Genomic DNA, 25,541 nt, shown 5'->3' with positions numbered 1-25,541 from the left:
AGAACCTTGTCTTCTTTCTCCCCGGATGAAGCAGTGGCAGGAATGTAGGCTACCCAGATCCCTATGGACAATAGAGCTCACCAAGAGCTCTTGCGACAGGTGGCCCAGAACTTAAGGCTGCAAGCAGAAGAGGTCAGTGAGTCAGTAGATCCAATGGTGGATATTCTGACACCAGAGGGCCCTTCAAAGGGTAGCTTTGTCTCTGATCAAGATGATCCAGACCACTACAAAAACACCTTGGCAAACTCCAGCCTTGATTCCTCCCACAGGGATAAAGAAGAAATATTTTGCCCCATCCAAAGGATACAGTACCTGTTTACTCATCCACAGCCAGGTTCGCTTGTAGTGTCTACAAAGAATGAAAAGGAGAGACAAGGTCAGCAGGGCACAACGCCCAAATCAAAGGAGCCCAAAAGACTGGACTTATTCAGGAGTAAAGTCTTTTCAACTGGCGGGCTTCAGCTGCGTATTGCCAATCATTAGGCGATTCTCAGTAGGTACAACTTCAGTTTGTGGAAACTGTTGAAGAAGTTCAAAGACCTTTTCCCGACCGACTCCAAGACTAAGTTCAGGGCCATGGTGGAAGAAGGCAAGGCAGTAGCCAGGACATCACTTCAAGCCACATTAGATGCAGCTGATAGAGCTGCAAGGACTATGTCTTCAGGTCTGTCTAGGAGAAGAAGCTCCTGGCTGCAGGTGTTGGACCTTCCACCAGAAGTGCAGTCTACGATCCAGGACTTGTCTTTTGAAGGAGCGGGCCTGTTTTCAGAGTGAACGGACTCCAAGCTCCACAATCTCAAAAACTCAAGGGCAACTTTAAAATCCTTGGGGCTCCACATGCCTTCCACTCCAAGCATTTTAAACCCTAGTCCAGCCAGAGGTTCTACCCACCTCAACCCAGGCAGGACTTTTCCAGAAAGAGGGGTAGAAATAATAGGTGTAGACTGCTACAGCCAATCAACCCGGGGAAGAAGCTCAGGCAAACAGCCTGGGCTGAAGCAAAAATTTTTAGGGTACGCCCAAGGGCAACACTCCAGGATTCTTGTCTTCTTTTCCTAAACCATTTATCCCATTTCTACCATACCTGGACCCGAATAACATTGGACAGATGGGTTTTGCGCACAGTAGAAGTAGGATACTCCCTCCAGTTTTGTTCTACTGCACCCCTCCTCCCCCCTTCCCTGTACCTCTTCAGGGACCCCTCTCACGAGCAACTTCTTGTAAAGAGGTGCAACAACTGCTCTGTGCCAGAGTGGTAGAGGGAGGTCCCTCAGGACCTAAGGGGAAAGGGGACTTACTCCAGATATTTCCTGATCCCCACGGCAAAAGTGGGGCTCAGACCCATTCTCGATCTGTAGAATCTCAGAAAATTCTGAATGGTCTCTCTAGCCTGAATCATCCCCTCTCTGGATCCAGGGCACTGGTATGCCGCCCTCAACTTAAAAGTTGCCTTTGTTCACATTTTGATAATACTTCTGCACAGGAGATTCCTCATATTTGTGGTAGGACACACACATTATCAATTCACAATCCTCCCTTTCGACCTCTTGGCGGCCCCAACAGTTTCCACCAAATGTATTGCTGTCGTCGCAGTGTTCCTAAGGATACACTGTGTTCATTTGTATCCATAGCTGGATGACTGGCTGATCAAAGGCTGATTCAGGGAACAGGTAGATGCTCATGTTGCTCTAATACAGTCAACCATCTCCAGTCTGAGTCTTCAGTTGAATATAAGCTAATCAACGTTAGAGCCTACGCAGAGAATAGAGTTCATTGGAGTAGTCTTGGACTTGGTCCAGGCCAGAGCACTGCTACCAGAGACTCGTTTTCAGACCATCTGCTTGATAATAGAAAACTTCAGGTGGTGACAGTTCAGAGTTGCCTGGCGCTTCTAGGCCACATGGCATCCTGCACACTACACACAGGTTGCGACTGAGACCTCTCCAATCGTGGCTGGCATCGGTTTATCGACCCAGCAGGGACAGGCTAGACAAGTAGTCTCCCTCCCACCTCAAGCCTTAGAGTCTTTCTAGTGGTGGCTAGACCTTCTACAAGTTCGCAAGGGGGTCCCATTTGCCAGACCACAGTAATCCGCAGTGTTAATTATGGACGCTTCAGCATTGGGGTGGGGAGCACATCTCGTATCGCTGAGAACTCAAGGTCTTTTTATCTCCAGAGGAGCTATCGTTTCACATAAATATCAGGGAAATAGGAGTGGTCCGGTTAGCCTGCCAGGCATTTCACACTCACTTGAAAGGAAGGGGAGTATCAGTAATGACGGACAACACCATGGCAATGTTCTATATAAATAGATGGGGGAGCACGCTCCTCTCCCCTTTGCCAGGAAGCCCTCAAGCTATGTGACTTAAGCATTGCCCATTATATTCACCTGGAAGCACCATACCTGCCTGGTGCTCAGAATGAGCTGGCAGACCATCTCACCACTCCTTCAACACACATGAATGATCCCTCTGTCCAGATATCACAAGAGACATTTTCCAAAGGTGGGGATTTCCCCAAGTAGACCTCTTCGCAACACGGTCCAACAGGATATGTCACCAATTCTGCTCCTACTTGAAACACGGTCTGGGATCCCTTGCTGATTTGTTCTTCCTTCCACAGTTTCAGCACTTGTGCTGCACCTTTCCCATCATTCTTTCTCATTCACAAGGTGAATCAGGAGAGACAGGGCCTCGGTCATACTCATAGCCCCAGTCTGGCCCAGACAACATTGCTGCACAACGCTGCTTTAGTTTTCAGTAGACACCCTGATCACTCTGCCCTTGGTCCCAGACTTGATCACACAGAACCATGGGCAGCTGCATCATCCCAGCCTAGAATCACTTCCCTTCATGGCATGGAAGCTGCGTGCTTGAACTCCAGGGAGTCAGCATGCTCGGAGTAAGTACAGGAGGTCCTCCTTGGTAATAGAAAGCCATCCACTTGGGCGGCGTACTTAGCTAAGTGGAAGAGATTCTCAATGTGATTGGCACAGAGGAGCACTCCTCCAATGCAGGCTTCGCTGCCCTTAAATTTGGATTATCTGCTGCACTTGAAGCAGTTAGGGCTAGTTGCATCGTCAGTAAAGGTGCACTTAGCAGGGATCTCTGCTTTCCATTCAGGAGAAGGAAGTTGCTCAGTATTTGCCAACCTATGGTGTCTTGCTTCTTAAAGGGCTTAGAAAGACTTTACCCCACTGTACGTTTCCCAATCCTAAAGGGCTTAGAAAGACTCTACCCCACTACGTTTCCCAATCCCACCATATACAGTGTTCCACGGGGATGAAGTGCAGCTACATCCCCACCTGGCTTTCCTCCCCAGGGTGCTTTTCCTGTTTCCACACAAGCCAGGAGATCTTTTTGCCAGTGTTCTTTCCAAAGCTGCATGCTAACAGCAGGGAACACAGTCTCCACTCACTGGATGTCAGACGGGCATTGGCGTTCTATATAGAATGAACTAGACCTTTCTGTTCATCAAATCAGCTATTCATAACCATAGCAGATAGGATGAAAGATCTTGCGGTGTCATCCCAGAGGATTTCGTCATGGATTACGCTTGTATCAAAACCTGCTATGATCTGGCTAAGATGCCAGCCCCGGCTCTGAGAGCGCACTCTACAAGGGCTCAGGCGTCCTTAGTGGCATACTTGGCACAAATGTTCGTGCAGGAGATTTGCAGGGCTGTAACATGGTCTTTCATCCACACATTTACATCACATTATGCCATTACTCAACATGCTTATGTCCATTCCAAGACACACCTCCCCACCCCTCTTGTTGGAGCTGAACGGCAAGAAGGAACTGAGGATTCGGTGGGTCGGCAGGGCCCTGTATACAACGTCATAGAGGCGCCACTGAGGGTGTGCCTGCACTGACCCGACGGGTACCACTGGGGGAAAAACCTTCAAATGACCGTGCATGCAGCATGTGCACACCTATTTGGAATGGATACATTTCAAAGAACAAGAGTTATGAAAGGCAGGTAACTGTTTTGTCTACTGGCAAGGGATGTAACATAAATGAAGAAGAGTGGCCTACTTCAGCCTGAGCCTCAAAAGTTTGTATACGTCTCAAAGTTGTGCTTTTTCTTGAAAATTGTGTAAAATCTTGTGTAGCAGCACTTATTTTGGTTTGAGTTTCTTATATCGGATTAGTTCAATAGTTTGTCTTAACTAGGATTTAAGAATGAGTTGGTTAAAATGCGTTAGCTAACTAGATCTTGCTTATGCATTCTTAACACTCTAGTGTACACTTCAACATGACCAGATAATGTATGTTAAAGACTGTGGGGCACACCAACTTGTCTAAACTAGAATGATAAAACACTTTAGTTAGAATGTGTTGGTTAACATGGTCTAACAGCACACCATTAAGTCGTGAATCAAAACAAACCCCAACTCAATTTCTTATCAACTTAAGCTAAATTGAAATAAATCACTCTTAAACTGAAATAAGAAAGTCTATACTGAATATTTCATCAAAGAAAAATGGTTTTTAAACTGATTTAAGTTAAATCGGTGCAACTTTCTTGTGTAGACAAGCCTTCTGGCAGGCATCTCTGCACAGGTTACAACCAGGTCAAGTTTTCAAGCTTTTCCTTCCAACCATAAAACAGCTTTTCTTTGTTTTATACTGAAAGGAAAGTTTAAAAATTCTGACATCACATGACTCCAGGAGCCAGCGCCCTAGACACATGCCTTTTGCTCGTATTTCTCAATCTGCCCCTAAATGTAAGGAGTACTGGTAGATATGATTTATTTGGATGAGGGTATGAGGGAAACTAAGTAATCCTATGGTGACAAGAAAGTTCAGTCTTAGATTAAAAACTGGCTTAGAGAGGAAACAGAGTAGGAAAAAAAATGATCAGTGTCCAATATTGAAAGGAAGTTGAGTAGTGGGGTGTTCCAGGAACTGTACTTGGAATAGTTATTTAATATATTTTAAAATGATTTGCAGCAAAGGATGAGAACTCAGGTGGCTAAACTTGCAGAAGACACCTAAGTATTTAAGTTAGTCAAAGCTAGATGAGATTGCTGGAGGAGGGAACAACAGGAGAATCTAGGTAACTGGGTAACATAATGTATGCAGTGTTGTAGCCATGTCGGTCTCGGGATACTAGAGAGACTAAGGGGTGAGGTAATCCCGTTTATTGGATCAACTTCTGCGGTAACTTCTGGGTAACATAATGGCAGATAAAATTTAATGTAGCTAAACTCAAGGTAATACATATTGCAAAGAATAACTTGAACTATCTGTACTGTTGAGTGCCAAACTAACTGCAACAACTATGCAAAATTCTAAGGCGTCATGGACAGCAAAAAATTTTGCTTGATGTGCTTCAGCCATCAGAATGAATAAAATTATATTTATTAAGAAATTATAGAACTAATACTGGAAAATTAGTGTGTTCATATAAAACAATGTTGGACCTTCAACTTTGAATGTTTTATTAAATTCTTGTTACTTTGTTAGACCAAGGACAAAAGGGGCAGTGAAAAACATTAGTCATGTGGAAGGATTTCCATATGAGTGCAAATGAAAAAGATTTGGGGCTTCTTACTGACAGAGAAACAAATAAGAGGTACATAAAATAATGATTGGTACTGAGAAGATTAATCATGTGTTGTTGATTCTTAATAGAAGAGTAAGGGGACACGGAACTCTGAAGGGAACAAAATTAATATTTGAAATAAGTTTTTACATAACTCATTGTTAACCTATGGAACTCATTATCACAAGTTCTTGTGGTGAAAACATAGGTCTGGGATATGGTCTTTCTTGAAAGTTACAATATGGTATTGCCACCCTTATTTCTCCACTGGTACTGGTGGTGGCACTGCCTTCAGAGCTGGGTGCCAGCAATTGCCCCTCTCCAGCTACCCAGTCTGAAGGCAAACCAGACAGTGGCAGCTGCTGGCTGGGCACCTAGTTTTGAAGGGAATAAGACCATGTGGTGACTAGTCACAGATCACAGGTGGTTGTTCTTCACAATTTCTTCACAGTTACATTATAGGGGAAAAAGTTCCGTAGCCTCATCGCTTGTGAGAGGTAGTGGCTAAGTCAGGTTTTACTGTATTTTTAATTTGATTTAGTTCTTTTGATGTAAAAATTAATAAAATTGTCAAAGGCTGGGTTGTAACCCTGTAGGCAGTTGAAATTGAGTGAGCATTCACTGAGAAGTTTCAATTTTTTTTCCACATTGAAGTCAACAAAACAAATTTACCAAAAACCAATGAAAAATACTATACTATTTTTTATTAGTAAAAATTTATTTTTGGTCGTCCTAGGTAGAGTCTGTGTCTTGCAAGAGAATGTCTTGACATAGAGGCTTAATTGGAACAGGCTTTGTTTACATTGTCTGCATGCCGGAAGGGTTAAAGATATAGGGAATAACAGACTAGAATGTGGATTTAAAAAGAGAAATTAAACCACAAAACTCTAAAATTGAATGAAATATGTTTAACTCAAAGGGACACTGAATTATTTTAGGTCCCAATTTAGGAATTGTATGTTTGTATGTGTGTGTATTTAAAGTACTTAACATAGATAAACAAAATTCTCATGAGATTTTTTTAATACCAGTAATGAAAATTTCAACCTGCCTTGATAGAAACTCAATCCAAACAGAATTGTGCTAATGCATGAGAATGGAAGGTGAAAGCAACTATAAACAGAGAGTAAAACTGACCTGTCTTCTGACTTCAAGCAAATGAAGAGTAATAAACTCATAACGTGAGTGGCTATGAATCTCTGAATAAACTGGATTTTAAAAATTCTTCAGTTTTATGGTATGGGTGGCAGTTAGTAGCACAGAATTTTATTTTTTTTTAATCCTGTCATTTTGATTTCAACATTCTCCCTCTTAAGAGAGGAAACTCAAAGTTAAGACATTCACACCAACTTTAAACTACCCATAGATATTAGGTACCTTTGCATTATTGGAACATATATTTTTTGGTTTAAATATATTTTTTAAAAAGCAAAGTCTTTTATTAACCTTCTGATGACATCACTAAACAGTGCTGTGCAGAGATGGAGAAAAATATCCAGCCCTGAATTTTGATATTAAATGCGTGAGTGAGTAAGGTGATTTTCAAAGTGACAGAGAACAGAACAGAACACTTTTAGCTCACTTCTGGATTGACTCTTACATTCAGTACTCAAGGGGATCAAACTGAACTGAAGCCAGTGAAAACCTTGCATAGTGATATAGTTCTGCAAATCAGGGAGCTAGGGACTACTTCAGATTAAAATAAAAAAGGATAAAAGAGTCATGGGACCTATTTGAAATTTAACTAATGACAAATTCAGGCTCCCAAATAAGAAATGCTATTTTGTATTCAAAAAAATTAGTTCAAGAATAAGAAAAAAATATAACCATGGTCCTTGAAAAGGTGAGGTGAATAATAAACATGCAGCAACCATTACAGCAAAAGTATGAAGTGATTTATGCCAAATTTCTCTCTTTCTTTGTCTCTGTATCAAGAGAAGAGTATGCAACTGATATATAATACATCTCTACAGAAATCTTTCAAATTGCAAAATGTATAGGTGAAGGCTTGTACTCTTGTTTTTCTGTAGAGAAAATGTGTCCCAATTCCATATATTCAGTGTTGTTTTTTTCTACTTTTAAAAATCATACAGGACTACATGACATTTTTTCTGACAGCAGTAACCAACTTCGTCAGATTGAAGCAAAAATATTAAAAATTCTGTTCTACATTTGTTACGAGCAGGTGAACTCAAAGTGGTCTATTTATAGAAGAACTAATGGACATGCCTAACTTGACCTACTTTTGTCCAAGTACTTCACAGAGAAAACAGATGCACTGTACTTGTGTGAATACTGGCTTTTAACACAGTTTATTTTCTTCCTTAAAAAAAAAAAAACACCACGTTGCCAAATCTACCATCTTGGCCTTTTGAATTTTTTTTTTTTTTTTTTTTTTTTTTTTGCTTCTTGGACACACCAGCCCTTTTTATAGACATTGTAATGAGATCTTTCTTTTTTATAAGTATTAATGTGGTAAAAACTTTGTAACTATATGATGTAATGATCTTCCAGCTTAGTTTAACATCAACTAGGGACAATGTTAGCAAAGAAATTTAGGAACTTCATCTTGCGAAATTCTGTCATCAAAATAAAAAAAATTAAAATAAGATGTTTTTCCCCAAAAGTTCTCCATTATTGGTGTTTTATGGGTTTAAGTAGCTATGGTGCCTACTTGTTGCTCTGATAAAATGCATTATATTTTATAGGAACAGTCCTTGCTTTTAACATGTTTCAGCAAAACCTGACACAAACTGTTTGGGTTATTTTACTTTTAAATATATGGATTGATTTGAAATTAGGTTCATGTCTAGAAACCTAAAACGAATGCAGTTAAATTGTTTACCAATATGTCCTAACTGAAATATTCTGCAAGCTATCATATTAAGATGCATTTTCAACTTAATTTGAACATTTGGAATTAAAGTATCAAATAAGTCATTGGGAAGTTGTAATCTAATTATTAGAATCAAGAGAAGCTAATTCATTCCGAGACACGCAATAACTGAGTGACCTTGGAGTAAGTTAAGTGACCCTACTTGTGCTTCCGTTACCCTATTGAAAAAAATTAAGTAAAATCATAATATGTCTAAAAACAGGTTTGGTATTTGAGCTAAACTTTCCTAGGTAAATGAATTATAGACCATACTGTAACTATAGCTTTGTTACTAGTAATGTTCACAATTATATCCATCTAAAAATCTATCCCATGTTTTCATAACAGCAAAACATAACTCTATTGGTCGGTCTTAAATGTTGACCCCAATATTTATTTTACACAGATAGATCTTGATAGATTCCATATATTAGTCTACAAATTGTACACCAAGAATGTGCACTGCCAGAGGTTTGATAAGGTCAAGAAGTCCTGAGGTCAAGGCTAAAATTTAAAAAAAATTTTTTTTAAGTAGCACAATCCACTGTTTCGTGGATCTTTACATAAAAATAGAAAGTGTATAAAATCTGCAACAATGTAATTATAGAAATGAACCCATTTTATTTTCAAGTGACTGATCAATTTGATGGAATATTAAATATTTATATATAGGTCTAATACATACACCACAATATAATACTTGTATTTGAAATAATGAAATAGAATTGCCTGTAATTTTGGATTGATCATATCTCTTAGAAAGCTCTTTAGATACACTGGAAATAGCTAAGAATGTTGTTTATGCTGCATTTTATATATATCAAATATTTAGCACAATAAAGATAGTGCTAAAAGATTTCCTATTACATGTCATCTTTCTTATTCCTTAACTGTCATCTCATCATTCTTTCAAAAACATACTGTGATGGATTCACCAATAGGTTTCAGTACTAGCACTGTAATGGTGTAATAAACAAATGTAAACCCTGGGAAAAAATGTCTTAACATTTAACTTGTTTATGGTTATGGATTGTTCTTCAAGTTAATTATTGACATAAAATAATGATCATAGCTAATTTTCTTGATGTTTTGTATCCCAAAATGATTTTGCATTATTTCCAGTAAAAGAACTAAAAACTAGGTCAGAGATCCCAAATGTTATGAAGAAGAGAGAAGCACATCTGATAAAGGCTTACTCAGGCTTAGGCACTTTCTGGCAATATGTTCTGGCCAAAAGACCTTTCTTAAGGCTTTAATAAACAGCGTTTTGTCAGTATTATTGCTCCCAGAAGTATTCTCTGCCCAAAGTGTCCAAGGATCACAAACCCCATTGCAAATCTGGATAAATAACATTATTTCCAATATGCTGATATTAACTGAGACACAGATAATTTAATTGATTTTGCCATGGTTACATAACTAGTCAGTGGTAGAGATGGAAAGAGACCTCAGATCTCCTGACTGCCCAGTTCCATCCTGTAATAACTAAACAATGCTTCTCATTGTAATATATATATATATATATATAGATATATATGGCCTGATTTGGGTGCATTTTGCACTTACTTCGCAGTTTGTGAATGAGGACACAAGAATATATTAATGACTATAGAAAGTGTTAAGATTAATGGAAAATGGGTAAATAACATTTGCTATGCCAATGACATAGTTCTGTTGGCTCGTTTAGAAGAAGGTCTGATGATGTTAGTGGAGATTATATATGAATATGACATAGAACATGGTCTAGAATTGAGTGTGGATAAGACAAAATCTGTGGTGGTATGGAGGAATCCTGAGAAAACATGCAAAATTCCAATGAATTACATGTCTATATCGCAAGTGAGAAATTATTGCTACTTAGGAAGCATTATTACAGAAGATGGAGAATTGGATACTGAAGTCAGCACCACAATTGGAATAGTAAAAGAAATTCTGGAAGAATAAACATCTGATGAGAAGGGATATGAATCTGAAAACTAAATTCCAACTCTTAAAAACTTATATTTAGTCTGTGTTAAATTAAATTATATTTGGTCTGTGTTAAATGCCTGACACATTGAATGTTCAAATAATCAATAATAGACAACAATCCTTCAAATTATGGTGTTACAGAAGAATTCTGAAAATATCATAGATAGACCTTGTAACCAATAAAGAAATGTTGGAGATTATTGGAACTACACAAATGCAAGTTCAGAGATTTTATGAAAAGAAAAATTTGATTTGAAGGACACATTTTAAGAGGTTCAGTGGGCAATGCAAGTTTATGGGCATTGAAAGGGAAAGTTGATGGGCAGAGGAACATGAAGCAGAAAAAGATGAACTTGGATGGATGATGCGGTGTTTTGGGTGTATCAAAAGGATTATTAATCTACAAAGAGTTTAGCAGAGGGTTGTATAGAATGGGCTACCAGTAATGGAGATGCCACATAAGAAGAAATGAGTACTCAAGATGCAGGGCAGCGAAGTATCAGGCCCATAATTTCTAACACACTATTTGCATATGATATTACAAATTATTAGTAAATTTAATGCTGCTGAACCTGTTGAGAGCTCTGAAGATAGTCCTCTGTTCCTGTTTTTTTTAATAGTATGGGAGTGACACTAGAATGGTCCTTTCAAATATGCCTCACACCAGAACTGGCAGGAGTGAGATTGTGTTTCACTCTTCTTATCTCTTTAGTTCTTGTCGTCTTTTCTAATAACCTTGGCTCATACAATCACTGATGGTCAGATTGCAGTACACTTACTCAGATTGAATAGTATCTTTCACCATGAGTAGTCACATTGAACTACTTTCACATTGAACATGGGACTACTAATGGCATAACATGCTATTCAGTGTGTGAGAAGGGATATCACAATTTGGCTCTTAGCGACTAATATATTTTACAGTACATTACCATGACAATTCAAATTTATTTATGCTTTATAACTAACAAAGCTTTGGAAAGCAGTGAAGGAGCTGCATATTAATCTTGCTATTATTTCTCCCCCTTCGCTCTCTCCAGTGCAGATTTGCCGAGTATATTATATCTGTATGGAGTCTCTTATTTTACAATCTCTCTTTTCTTCATTGGTGGGCAAAGACTATTAGAAAAGTCCATCACATGAGTATTTCTTTTGACACAAACACTTTAGGCCAGTGTGAACCTGAGTTTTACTGCATTTTTTGTTGTAGCTCTTTGGCAAACTGTCACTTTAAGGTCATGTTAAAGCCCCGCAACAATAGCTAGCTTGAGATTGGTTCTGCCACATGAGATCTGCAAGGCAACCCCATGGAGCTGATTACATGAATGTACTATGTAATAGCACTTCGTAAAAGTATTGTGGAGGCAGATCACTTTCAGTGTGTCTATTCTGCAAGGTCTCTTAATGAGCTGAGGAGTCCAACCATTTCTAGTTACTGGGGCATCTCCAAGTCTCTTGTCATATATTCCAGGTTGTGAATATGTAGGTTTCTTTTGTGTTGTGTAGTTAAAAGAAGACTTTTTTCCTGGCACTATAGCGTGTTCTTTTGGAGCAGGTTTTTATGAGTTGATTTTCATCTTAGGAAGGTTGTGCTGCATTTTCTGGTTGCCATAAAGTTTCTGAATGTCATGTGAAGAAGATCTCACTTTACTATTGTCTTCCTCACATGTACTGAGGTATGTGTGAAACACTCACAGCTAAGAGGATGAGAAATTACCTGTAAATTTGTCCTTTGAAAGGATCACACTAAGTCCCAAGACACCCAGCTAGTGCTCTTTCCTTTTAAGAACTCTCTCCTGTCTGAGGTGAGAAGATAAATCTCAAAGCAAAGAAAACTGTCCAAAAATACATTTTCAGTAGTTAACCATAAAAAGACCTAAAGATTCTTGCCACACATTTTTAGTGAATACTTACTTTTTCATTATAAAGATCTCTTATAACATTTCTTAATTTAAAAAACAACCAAAAAACAAATGTAAAGACATGCATGTTTTTTTTCTCAGAGACAATCTTTTGTCTTACGTGGTAGAACTGGCAACACAACCACAAATCAAATTCTCAAATAAGAAAATATCTGGTCTTTCCTGCCAAACTTGAATCTTTGGTACTTGGCATCTCTGTTCTTGTCTTTTACACACTACCTTAAAAAATGTAAATATGAAAAGGGTAGAAAGGATTTGAATGACAACCACAGTACAATGTAGTACTGCATATCCAAACCCTCTTTCTCAGTGGCTGCTGCCTTAAGTGGAGTAGCAGATGTGTGTCTGAGCAATACTTACATGAATAGTGCCACTGAAGTCAGTATGGCTAAATGTGTGGGGAAGTGCTATGGAACATAAAGATTACAGAATAGGTCCACAGTGATTATCAATGACTTGTCAGAAATTGTGACCTTCAGGACTCTGGAGTTCTAGTATATATGATCAGAGGACAATTATAGATCTAGATTGTGCAATTCGGTCACTGTTTGGCCTTCCTCCTGGAGCTTCCAAGCATGCAGAGACTGCATACTTACCACAACAGCTTTTTGTGGGGTGCAGCTTATTTCCCACTGTGGAAGATGAAAAATAGAAAGTAAAATGAGTTTAGGCTAACAAAAATAACTGTTGACTGGATTTTTTTTTTTTTGGTGGGGGGTGTATGTGTGTGAGGTTTTAATTTAAGGTCTGTCTGGTTTCTTATTTTCAATCCATCACCAATGACATCTGTGTGCCTGATAGGGATTGCAGAAAGTGCCTTTCTAATTATGAGAGAGGATTCATAATTTTTGTTTTGTTTTTGTGCTTACTCAAGAACTTCCATTTTTCATGTTATCTTTGTAACAGTTCACATTTGATTGAAAATTTCTCTTCTCTGAAGATTCATCAGTTCATCAAGAACTGAGAACATTAGCACAAAAGCCTGATGTTAGTGTTCTTATGGTAGTTAAGATATTTCCTAACAAACCTGATCATACAGAGAAAGAAGGTACTTGCAGGGGTCCAAACAAACATTTATAAAACACTGCTGCCAGGAGTTTAATAGCCAATACAGTATCTCTCTCTGGTTATAAACAAAATAGTCATTACACTTAAGCACAGCAGAACAAATGGGGGAAGAAGGAATAGAGTAGTAGGGTTATTTTAATAATGGAAAGACAATGTTTACTTTGTATTTACCAACTGAAATAAAGTTTGCTTCTGTGCAGTATATTAAGAATTACATTTTAATATCAGTCTGGTCACAAATGTTAGTTAATTTGTTTTCACAATACCCCAAAGAGATGGGGCGGTGGTTTTATCACTGGTAAATGAGGCACAGAAATATTAAGATAAAAGACATACACCAATTTGGGTGCTCAGAGATGCTTAGAACCTGAGTTACAGCTGTGAGGGCTCAGTGCTTCTGCATCTCACACGTTACGTTTAAGTGTCTTGACAAGCATCAGATGGGAACTCTGCAGGGATAGAATACATTTCTTCAGGGCAGCATTCAACTACCTTAACAATGAGACCATCCTTTTTTGTCCTGCAGTCCTGTCTCATTCATTACTCTCTTACCAATTTCTGCAACAAATGAAGCAAGGGTCCTACAGACCATTGCCTATAGTAGTCAACCCTCATGCATCCCCAGGACAGATCTACACTGAACTGAATGAGGCCTGTGCCAGGGGCCTTAGCCAATCTGGGGGCCCCCGCAGGAGAAATGGAACCTGTGTAGAAGTGGGGGGTGGGGGTGGCACCAGTGCACTGTGGCCCTGCCCCCTGCTCCTCCTCTTCTCTCTCAGGCCACGCCCCCGGCTAGGCCAGAAGCCTGAACCAGGGCACGGTAAGAGCCTGGCCTAGTGTGGGGAGCCCCAGACCAGACTTTCCACTTGTCCTGGGCAGGGGGCTGGGGTGCCCGAGAACAATCCTCGGCCCAGGCCCCCTGGAGTGTGCAGCAAAGGGCAGCTGGAGGGTCCCACTTCCTGGGTGGCTCTTACTATGGCCCGGTTCTGGTTTCCAGCCTTGCCAGAGTGGCGGAGCCTTGGGGGAAGAGGAGCAGCAGGGGGTGGTGCCTGTGGCTAGAGCGGCGTGGGGTCCCGAAGGTTCTTTGTGCCTAGAACCCCAATAAATCTTAGTCCACCTCTAAATCAAAGTGTAAACACAGAATCTGAATTAAGGTTGCACAGGCAACCTTAATTCTGGTATTTCTTGTCTTTTGAGTGCTTGACTTTGCAACTTCAGTGTTCTTTTAATGTAGTTTTTTATGTGCAATATTACTTAAGCTAAGTAAAATTATTGAAATATTTTACCATGCAATTTCAGTGACTGGATCCCTTCTTGTATTCATCCATTAAGAAACACCAGAATTTTAAATGTCCAGTTTGATTACCTTAGCTGATTTTCAGTATTTGAGTAGTTAGTTTTATTATTTATTATATAATTTAGTACAATAATGATGGAAAAATAAGTAAGTTACTGAAAAAATGCTATGCTTCCATGTTTAGGGAGTGCAGTATATAAACACATGCTTTGAAAGAAACTGCTACTGCATTCACATGCACAAGCTTGTTAACTGATTTTATATGATTAAGAGTAATTGCATATTATGCATCTGAAAGCCTGATATAGCACTTTGGACTGTCCAGTTTAATTGTATTAACTGGGTCACAAGTTTAAAAAAAAACATAATTCACAAATAATTTTACTGTGATTGCACAAGATTTTTACCATATTGTTTCTTAGTTACACTGAAATGCTTTATTCTTTTGATGTAGCATAGATGTGTTCTCTACATAATATTTTACCAGTGGTACTAAATAGGTTTGCCATGCATTTTGTACAGATATGTTTTTGTGGGAAACATGCTTCAGAGACTATCAGAACCTGGATTTTTGTAACTTTCTTGACCTACTAAATGCAATGTGCCTTCTCCTTAGTTTACCTTAGTAATAGCACACAGGTGGAATTTGCCTTTCAGGAAGAAAACTACTTTCCAAATAAGAAATAATTGCTTGATACAGAGATTTTCACAGCTATTTGCTTTCCAGTTACAAGTTACATCCCTTTGCAGGTGTCCAATTTACTGTATATTTGGTTCCATGTAAATCAAAATCTGTGTTATATTGGAAGGAAAAGAGTTCCTGATTACTGCAATATTAAAGTTTTTTTTTTTTTTTGAAGGATGCATTCTGTTGATTATGGCATTGTGGTAGCACTGCTATAGAGTTGAGAATATACTGTCTAAGCACCTATATTCTGGGGATGATAACTTTTTGATTAAAAAAAGATCATTCTACTGTCCATGAGTCACCAAGTGCCGTTTCTTGAGATTGTTTTTTGTGCTTGGATAACTAAAAAACTGTTTTGTTTCAAATGTACAAATTTATCATGTACATAATGTTCACTAAGGAATAGCCCCTTTCCATGTGTGGAATAGAAATGAGAGACAGAATGAGGGTGTATTTCAAAGGCTGAGTTGTACCCTTTCAGAAGGGAGGAGCAGGAAGTAAGGCTTTGGCACCTCAGGCCACTGTGGTGCTGTCCAAGGCAAACCTGCTATGGTGCAACACCGGTTGCCCTCACCTTGGCACTACTTCTCGGACCCGTCCTTCTCAGCTCTGCCATGGTCTCTACAATCTGAGTCACAGTCATCTGGCTCAAAGGCGGAGTCCTATGTGTCCAGGTGCAGCTGGCATTGGTCGTAGAGGAACGACCAGAGGCCAGGAGCAAGGGGTAAAACACTCTTATGAGATCATGGCAGGCTCAGTGGCAGCTGCTGCTGCAATGGCCCTTTTGGGCTCCTTGGGCTTGTCATCAGGCCCAGGGGTCCTCATGCAGGAGGTCGTACTCAGTTACTTCCTATGCAAAAAGCTCAAGATCTTCGACACCGCAACAGTCTACCTGTGGCACTGAGAGGGACGACAACCATAGCACCAAGGGGAGAGTGGATCCTGGCATGGAACCCAGTGCCAACAAGGTTCATGGTACCAAGATAGAGGCTCCAGGGGTCCTGCAGCATCCTGCAGGGCAGGAAGACCTGGCCCTTCCAAAGGCATTCTCATCATTGTTCCCGGAGGAGACAATAGAGGGGACTGCAGCTATTTTCCCTCCCTCCCCCTCCGCCCCTGCCTCACTGGTGGATAATAGAGCCCACCAACAGCTGCTGAGAAGGTGGCAAAAACCCTAGGCCTCCAAGCTGATGAGGTGCAAGTGTCGAAGGACCTGACAGTTGACATCCTGACTCTGGAGGGTCCCTTCCAGGAGGCCCTTCCTTTGATTAAAACAATTCAAGTCACCACTAAGACTTTGTGGCAGATTCCTGCATCTGTTCCTCCTATGGCTAAGGGGATAGAGAGCAAGTACTTTGTCCCATCCTCTGGACATGAGTACCTCTTTATATAACCACAGCCGGGGTCACCGGTGGAGCCTGTGGTGAATGATAAGGAGAGACAAGGACAGCAGGCACCAACTTCCAAGTCTAAAGAATTGAAGAAGCTGAATCTCTTTGCTAGAAAGGCATACTCTACCAGAGGGCTCCAGCTTCACATAGCCCAGTGTTTTTCAACCTTTTTGATACCAGGGACTGGCTTGCTGCCTTCCTAATCTGTATCAGGGAAATCTCAGGAACCAGCACCTGTCCGTAGACTTGTCATTGAGAAACACTGACATAGCCAACCAGCAGGCTATCCTTAACCGTTAAATATTTTAACTCATGGGAGGCTACGCTGACATTCAAAGAGTTACTTTCAGCTGACTCTAAGCAGAAATTTGCTGCGATTGTTGAGGAGGGAAAGACCGTGGCGAGTACATTGCTGCAAGCAGCTTTGGATGCAGTGGACTCTGCCACACGCACTATGTCCTTAACGATTGCAATGAGGAGATGCTCCTGGCTACAGGTGTCTGGCCTCCCCCCAGGGGTGCAGCAGACCATTCAATATCTAATGTACGCATTTGCCCCATTCCAAGTGGTTCACAAGGTCCTACTCATGATCAGAAGGGAGCATTGGTCATCTTGATAGCCCCAGCCTGGCCTCGGCAGCATTGGTATGTGACACTGCAAGAGCTGTCAGTAATCACTCCCATAGCTGTGCCATTAGTACTAGATCTCATCACATAGGATTACAGTCATGTGCAGCACCCCAGCCTTGAGTCCCTTCACTTCACAACATGGAAACTCCATGGCTAAACCTTACGGAGTCTGCATGCTCGGGTCCATTCATGGAAGTTCTCCTAGGTAGCAGGAAGCCATCTACCAGGGCAACATATTTGGCCAAGTGGAACAGGCTCTCGATTTGGGCGGCACAGTACCTGCTTGGGACCTTAACTTGGTCCTTACCAGACTTATGGGACCCTCCCCCCCACTTTGAGCCCTTACCTTCCTGTTCACTCCTGTATCTTTCATGGAAGGTAGCGTTCCTGGTCGCAATCACCTCAGCCAGAAGAGTGGTTGAATTTAAGGCTCTGACATCCAACCCTCCATACATAGTCTTCTACAAGGACAAGGTTCAGCTGTGACAACATCCAGCCTTCCTACCTAAAGTGGTGTACCAGTTTCATATGAGCCAGGATATCTTCCTTCTAGTCTTCTTTCCAAAACCGCACATTAATAGCAGGTGCGAAGCCTCCGACTCCCTCGATCTTAGTAGAACACTGGCTTTCTACATAGAGAAGACTAAGTCTTTCAGTAGTTCAAACCAACTCTTCATTGCTATAGCAGTAGGGTGGAAAGGCCTATCTGTCTCATCCCTGTTCTTGGATCTCCTCCTGTATCAGAACTTGCTATGACCCAGTAAGGTGCCAGTTCCGCCACTATCAGCACACTCCAGGAGGGCACAGACCTCTTCAGTAGCATTCCTGGCGCACATCACTACACAAGAGATCTTCAGGGCCGTAACCTGGTCATCAGTCCACACATTCAATGTGCATAATGCCATCACCCAACAGGGATGATACGGCATTCCTCAGAGCAGTGTTTCAGTCAGCGATTCTGTGAACTCCAACCCCTCCACCTTGGATCATCTTGGGAGACACCTAATTGGAATCGACATGAGCAAGCGCACTTGAAGAGGAAAAGATGGTTACTTATCTCCATAACTGTTGTTCTTCAAGATGTGCTGCTCATTTCCATTCCAAGACCCAACTGCCTTCCCATCTGTCGGAGCTCTCCATCAAGAAGGAACTGAGGAGGCGGTGGGTCAGCGGGGCCCTATATACAGTGCCATGAAGGTGCCACTCCAGGGATCGCCTGCGCTGACTCAACAGGTACTGCTAGGGGAAAAACCTTCTGGCAACTGTGTACACGGTGCACACACACCTAATTGGAATGGATATCAGCAACACATCTTGAAGAACACCATTATGAAGTTAGATATGTGTCTTTTTTGGTGAGTGATACTTGCATCTGAAATATTCCTTTGCTTTCAGGATTTTGTTTGACTATGGGTTGATAATTATATCACAGAAAAATTTACCACCTTGCATCACTCCATATATAATAAGCATCACCAAGAGCCACACAAAGTGAAATAAAAGCAGCTGACCCATTTAGTGGTGTGTGTGACTCTACATACTTGTGCAGAGTGCATGTCTGTGCATGCCTGAAATTCAAAGTGATGATTCTACAGTAACTGACTGCTACATTGCAGATATTCATAAGACATTAATTTTAACACCATATGCTGTGACACTATATATGCAAAACGGGGAAGGAGGTACTGTTTATATGAGGAATAAATCTGAATGTCCTGTTTTTGCATGCTTAAAACAACTCAGCATTAAACAATGTATACATTTTTTTGTTCACTACCTCTAATTGTAAATCATGTCTATGATACTTAAGTATTATTTTCAGTTGTATAAAATTGAACATATTCTGATGCATTTGTTGCAACTTACATTAAGACCAATAAATCTGAAAGCAGGTAAGTGTTAACTTGTTACTGCATATTTGTGACTTACATTCTGGTTATTCTTTACAATTGGTTTATAAACAAGTTTTTCTGTATAGTTTGGAGTTTTTGTTTACATTCATAAGGCAGTTCCAGACAGGTTCAAGATGCTGGTTAACCTTTGAAATGTATTACTTGCCTGGTGCTTAAGAGAGAGAGATGACTAAGAAGTGCATATTAGAGCCTCTCAAAACACAGGATCATCAATCTTCAAGTAGCTTGGCTTCAAGCAGTGCCCTGCTATCCAGGATGCACAAAGCATATCTGCAACTCAGAGAAGCTCAGTGCATCCAGCCACTGATTTTTGCAGACTCTCAGAGGAAATGTCAATTGGACATTATGGAATGCCTCTGCCTTGCTTTAATATCTCTTCAATAATTTAATATATTGTCTGGCTCTGTGTGCTGAACTCATAACCCATCATTTATCATTTTGCTGATTGATGTCTCTGCCAATGGAATCTAAATCTGTGCTTTGAACCATACTAATTACAATATAATACTTCTGTTTGGTCAGATGGGTAATTAAAAACATAAATTTCTATTGAATAACATAGTTATAAAAATGTTTTGATTCTCTTTTCCTAATGGAAGTCCTTTAATTACAAATTTGAAATTATTGTATTCCCAATTCTGATGTTAAAAATTATAGGCGCAGTGGAGAATATATGTATTTTTAATTTGCCCTTCCAGAAAGTAAAATCAATCAATTAACATTAGAGCTTTTCTTAATTCCTTGAAGCCATAAATACGTCTGGATTCTGTTAATGTAGTTCTTTGGTAAACAGTATATAAAAGTCTCTCTACTTTGTTGAGGAATAATGCATTCTTATGTGAGATTCACAGGCATTGGTGTTTCCATTATTTTAGTAATTGAAAAACACTTGCAAAAAAATCTATCTGTAATTTAATGACTAAGAGCCAGATCCTGCAGAACTTTACTCAGGAAAATAATCCTTACTGACTTCAATGGGATTACATATATGAATAAGGATTTGTGGGACTGGGATGCAAACACTGCATTGATTTAAACCTCATTTAATTTAGTGAAATTTCACGAGGCATAAATTGGCCCAGCATCTGGCCCTAAATATTTTAAAGGGACTCCTTCAAATTAAAACACTGTATTTCTGTGATATTATTTTATCTACTGTTAATACAAGTTACAACAAATATTTCTGTAAATTGGAAAGAGATTTTATATATATATATGTATATTTCCCCAGTTCTTTTCAGTTTTAGTGCATTTTAGTGTCTTTTAGTGCATTTGACAGCTCTTTCAGGATAATCACTTTTCACTGTTTCCTCTGTATAATTAGTCAGTTTCCCCATATATTTATGGTGGCTTTTCAGAAAGCAACTTTGGAGAGAATAACTGGCAAAGAAACTCAGGAGCAGCTGTAGTACCTGATACGATTTATTCTTCTAAAATGAACTAACATTGAAGTTGACTGTCTCTTTATATGAGTCCTTTAGTAAGCTGCTTAATGAGTGGGCTAAATTCATTAGTCAACAAAGTGTGTATTACCTCTTTATTTTTGCTTTTACTGTGTGTAACATTTTAAAACGTTACTTACCATTTTTTTCCATGTCATTTCATACTTAATGTTAAAAGCTAGCAAACCATCATAATGACGATTCTCTAGACTTCATCACTGTAAACTTTTCTGTAACTTACAACTGTGTTTGTAATGTTAGACAAGACTTTTGATAACTGAAGTATATATTTCCATTTTGGATACAGTAATTGTTGTAATTTTAAAAATCAGACTAGTAAAGGAGAACATCATTTTTACTTCCAGGATGAAGATGGGACAGAGGACAACAGCAGAGTTGAACCAGTTGGACATGCAGACAGTGGTTTGGAGAGCACCAGCAATTTTTCCTTAGAGTAAGTTACTGATAGAATTCCATCATTTTTAACAGTAAGATTTAGAGTAATAAAAAGGTCTTACTGCCACAGGATTGATAATGTCAATAAAGAAACAGCAGAGAATGTAACATGCATTTTATTTTGACTGAACTCTGCATAAAAGAGATTTCTTTTTCCCTTTGCATTTTGGACATCTTTTAGCCCCAGTGTTAAAGGATCCATATTAGTGATGCAGCAGCAGAGAGATGGAGCATATTCAGAGGTGTTGCATTAATAGGGTTTGGAGGGTGGATTTTTCTATGTCCGCAGAAGATGCTAACCCTAGGGCTTTTTAGGATTTGGCTCTAATGATGAGGGTCCATCATTGATAGGGGATGCCAAAACATTGGCAGGCGAGGGTTTATCTGTAAAAGGTCCTTAACATCTTCTACAAATTCAGTAAATAAGTCACAGGGAAGGAAGAGTTTTGCAGGGGAGACAGAGGGAAGGAAGAGTTTTGCAGACAAAACAAAACTCCACACTGGTGAGAAGCCTAACCTGAAACTCCCCTTCATACTAGGAAAGATTCAGCAACTGATGGTTTTATGCTGAAACCTGAAATCAAGTGAGTTTTGCCCTTTGAGTTTTATTACAAAGACCTGACCCAGACATTGCTGTGATATTGGTTGGGAAACAGTCCATTTTACTCTTAGTATTTTAAAATTAATCCTTTTGTCTGTAGAGCTAATGATTATTATAGGTATTAAAAAGAGTGAATTAAATATTATAGTAAGTGCATTAATATGCTTTAAACAATAGTGTTTCATATCCTATTTGCAAAATACTGTATGTAGTATTATGAATTCAAAATACTATTTGCTAATTAGTATGTATAAAAATATTGTATCAAATTTAATGCTTCTTGTTTCTATTTTTAAACTGGTTTTTGTACCAACATCTTATCACGTCTTTTCTTTTTATTCTTTTATTATTTTCTTTCCTTATTTTTTAACCATACCTCTATTATATGCTTAGCGACCAGCTCAGCAAAGCACATCAGTTAAAAAGTGTAGTGGGACCTCTTAGTGCTTGTGTACATGGTGCAACTGTGCGGGGGGGAGGGGAGGTTATTTCTAAAGCGCACCAACATGTTGCATTCTAATTGGCCCATGTAGACCCTGCTGGTGTGAGCTAAAAGTTCCCTAGTGGGCTTTAATGTAGTGTTGTTTCAAACAGTACAACGTTAGAGCATGGTAGGAAGCTTTTAGTGCACACCAGCAGGGTCTATACAGGTCAGTTAGTGCTAGCACGTTGGTGCACTTTAGAAATCACCCTCCCCATAATGTGCATTGCCACAGCATGTAGACAAGCCCTCAGTATTGTTTTGAGTGGGAATCTCAGAGTTAGGAGCAAAATGGACTTGAGTGAACTGTTTGATGGAGAGCAGAGGTACAGTGAAAGCCACTGCGGGTATGTCTACACTACAAAGAAGAACCCACGGCACCAAGTCTCAGAGCCTGAGTCACTTGGCTAAGGCTCATGGGGCTGGGGCATCAGGGCACAAAATAGCAGCGTAGACATTCCTGCTCTAGCTGGAGCCTGGGCTCTGGAACTCTGTGATGGGGAAGGGTCTTTGAGCTTGGGCTCCAGTTTGAGTGGGAACATCTACCCTGCTGTTTTTAGCCCTGTAGCCCAAACCCCGCAAGCCTGAGTCAGCTGACCCAAGCTCTGAGACAAGGTGCCTTGGGTTTTTCTTTGCAGGGTAGGTGTACCCTTATAATGCCTTTACTTTTCCATGCCCATTTTATGGGGCTCCGTATCTGGGAGTTTTGATAGAGTCTGCAGAAGGAAGTCAGTTGTAGCAGCAGAAGCTAGAAATAAACCTGAGTAGATCATGGAAAAAATGTCATCTATGGTTTAAGCAATTGAAGAAGTAAAACAGAATCTAGGCTTGGTTATGGAAAAAACTCTTGTCCTCTGTGTCCAGTTTTAATGGATTCTATAGTATTGAATGTCCTTACAAAAGTTCTAGTTACTTCACACTGATTGCCGCTGTTATGTTCCTCTCTGCCCTGAAAATTGAGAACAAATGGAAGCAAAAAGTGTTCCTTAGAACAGAAAGATATAAAACAGCCTATAATGAGTTGGGAGCAAAAGGCACTTCTTAGGACACTTTCTTCTGGACTTAGTTGAATTTAGTTGGTTCCTGGAAGTTATGATGCATGAAGATTGGGAAAGAAAATAATACTGAATATTATAATATTCTTAAGTAAATCTCTGGTTTACCATCATCTGGAGAATTGATTAATTCTGGTCATCCTATTTCAAAGAAGGCAAGCAGAAATAGAAGGGCAGTGAAAATGAACATAGGTATGGAGATATTTCCATGGCGTAAATTGGAAAGATAGGAACAGTCTGGTTTAGAGAAGTGGACCTGAGATAAAGGTATACAAATGAACATATGCTAGAGAGGATAAATTTGCCACCTTTCTCATTGCATAAGAAAAAGGTAGATTCAATTAAATCCAAAAGCAACAAATTCAAATCAGATAAGAAAAATATTTTTCATGCAATACATAATCTGTAGAATTCATTGCCACTTGATAGCATAGAGACACGAATTTAAGTAGGACTTTTAAAAAAAATTGTACATTTATATAGATTATGAGGATACCTGCATATAATTTAGGTAGGATTTCAAAAAAATCTGGAAGGGCTATAAAGCAATTGCTAGCTGACGAATGTAGGGGGAAAAATCCCTTAAGGGCAGGTTGCACCATAATGTTTATTTTGTGGTTTCTTGAACCTTCCTCTGAATGATATGGTACTGGCCAGTGTCAGGCACAATATTCTGGATTAAATGGTGTCTTTTGGTGTGGCATGATGGGTCTGATCCAATGCCCATTGAAGTAAGTGGAAAGTCCCCTCATGACATCTGTAGGCATTGCATCTGGCCGTACGTTCCTGTAGTGACCACAAGCAAAATCTTGCTTGTCCTTACTCAGGAGGCAAGCCAACTGTCAAATGTACTGTATATAGTACCAGAGAATATGAAAAATGTACACTACTGGAGGCCAGCAAAAAACACAAGTTCAGATTTGGGTTCAGAGCTGCTGTTTTCTAAAGTTCTGGAGTGTTTGGATTTGGGGTCTTGACTCATTATTAATCTGTCTGTTGCTTGTAATCTTTTATGGCCAAATGTTCCCAAAATGTGTGGGTGTTCTGAACAGAGGAGACTTGCTTCAGGCTTGCTTCTGATACCTTCAGAAATCTTTCCTTGCGCTTTTTTGACCTTTGACTGATTTGATTTTTTCTTTCCAAAGCAGAAAGTAAAACATTTGCTTTGAAAGGACAGAAGTATAGATCTATAAAGACACATAGTAAGGAGAAATAATTGTAGTAAACTCACTATGCAAATTGTGGGAACATGATATCAAATTTGTTAGTGTGTTCCACAAATGAAGGTGGTTTAACCATTTAAATATTAAACAACCCTCTTTGAATTGTTTAAGCATTATCTTAAACTAATATTAAAGACTAGTGCAGGCTTTCTCTGGGATAGTTGAATGAAGTATGATAGGGTCAGTAACAGCCGTTGTGTTTTTTGAGAAAAATGGATTGTTCCATATTTGACACATTTCTGCTTTTACAAAACAGAGTCCCAAAAGTGTGTCATACAATTCTGAAGAATCTGAGACATAAAATCGAAAAAGAAATAAAAAAATCTTAAGTTTGAACCCTCCACAAGACAAAACAGCTTAAATTTAACAAAAAGCCCCAGAACAAAACAAAAATCTATATAAAATTGTGTGGCTATGCATTATGTAATTCATGCATCTGATTAAGGTTACCAGAAGGATTAGTTCACTTTTCATTTGATTTATTGATTGAATTGCTTTTGATGATTGATCTCCTTTCATACCATCAGACTAATATTCAGGTATGTAGTATTTCAACATTGCTTTCATCACCATTGCTTAAGTTCTGGAATATCTTGGTTTGGTTTTGTGTGTGTGTCTGTGTGTCTGGGTTTTTTTGGTTCATTTACGGTACATGTTCATGTTCCCTCATTCATCATTGTCTCACAGTGATATGGTAAAGCTCGTAGAAGTCTCCAACGACGGTGGGCCTTTGGGAATCCACGTAGTGCCTTTCAGTGCCCGAGGCGGAAGGTAATGTATTGTGTAAAATTTTAATTGAGTCATAACTTGCTGTGTTTTTATCTTGGTTGTACTTATACTTGTTTACGTGCCTGTAGGTTCTGTTTGAAATAACACTTTTTTTAAGAGGAAGGTTTACTGACTTAAAACAATTGAAACATTCTGCACCCCTTACTCACTCTATATGTATGAAGGTAATATATAAGAGGAAGAAAGATGG

General features: G+C 39.5%; 1 protein-coding gene across 11 annotated transcripts in view; it reads left to right on the top strand.

The window, feature by feature from the left end:
* PARD3 (par-3 family cell polarity regulator) overlaps window positions 1–25,541 on the top strand; it is a 641,307-nt gene that overhangs the window by 323,796 nt on the left and 291,970 nt on the right. For all 11 annotated transcript variants that reach the window (XM_067542623.1, XM_067542631.1, XM_067542629.1 and 8 more), the window contains 2 exons: window positions 21,112–21,200; window positions 25,250–25,333. In XM_067542623.1, the coding sequence (XP_067398724.1) occupies window positions 21,112–21,200; window positions 25,250–25,333 (173 nt within the window). The remainder of the gene's footprint in view (window positions 1–21,111; window positions 21,201–25,249; window positions 25,334–25,541) is intronic.

This window comes from Emydura macquarii, unplaced genomic scaffold (assembly GCF_026122565.2).
Source record: "Emydura macquarii macquarii isolate MOO-44397 ecotype Brisbane River unplaced genomic scaffold, CSIRO-AGI_Emac_v2 contig_719, whole genome shotgun sequence".
Taxonomy (NCBI): Eukaryota; Metazoa; Chordata; order Testudines; family Chelidae; genus Emydura; species Emydura macquarii.
Note: the sequence above shows the minus strand (reverse complement) of the source record. Positions and strands in the feature narration are given on the sequence as shown.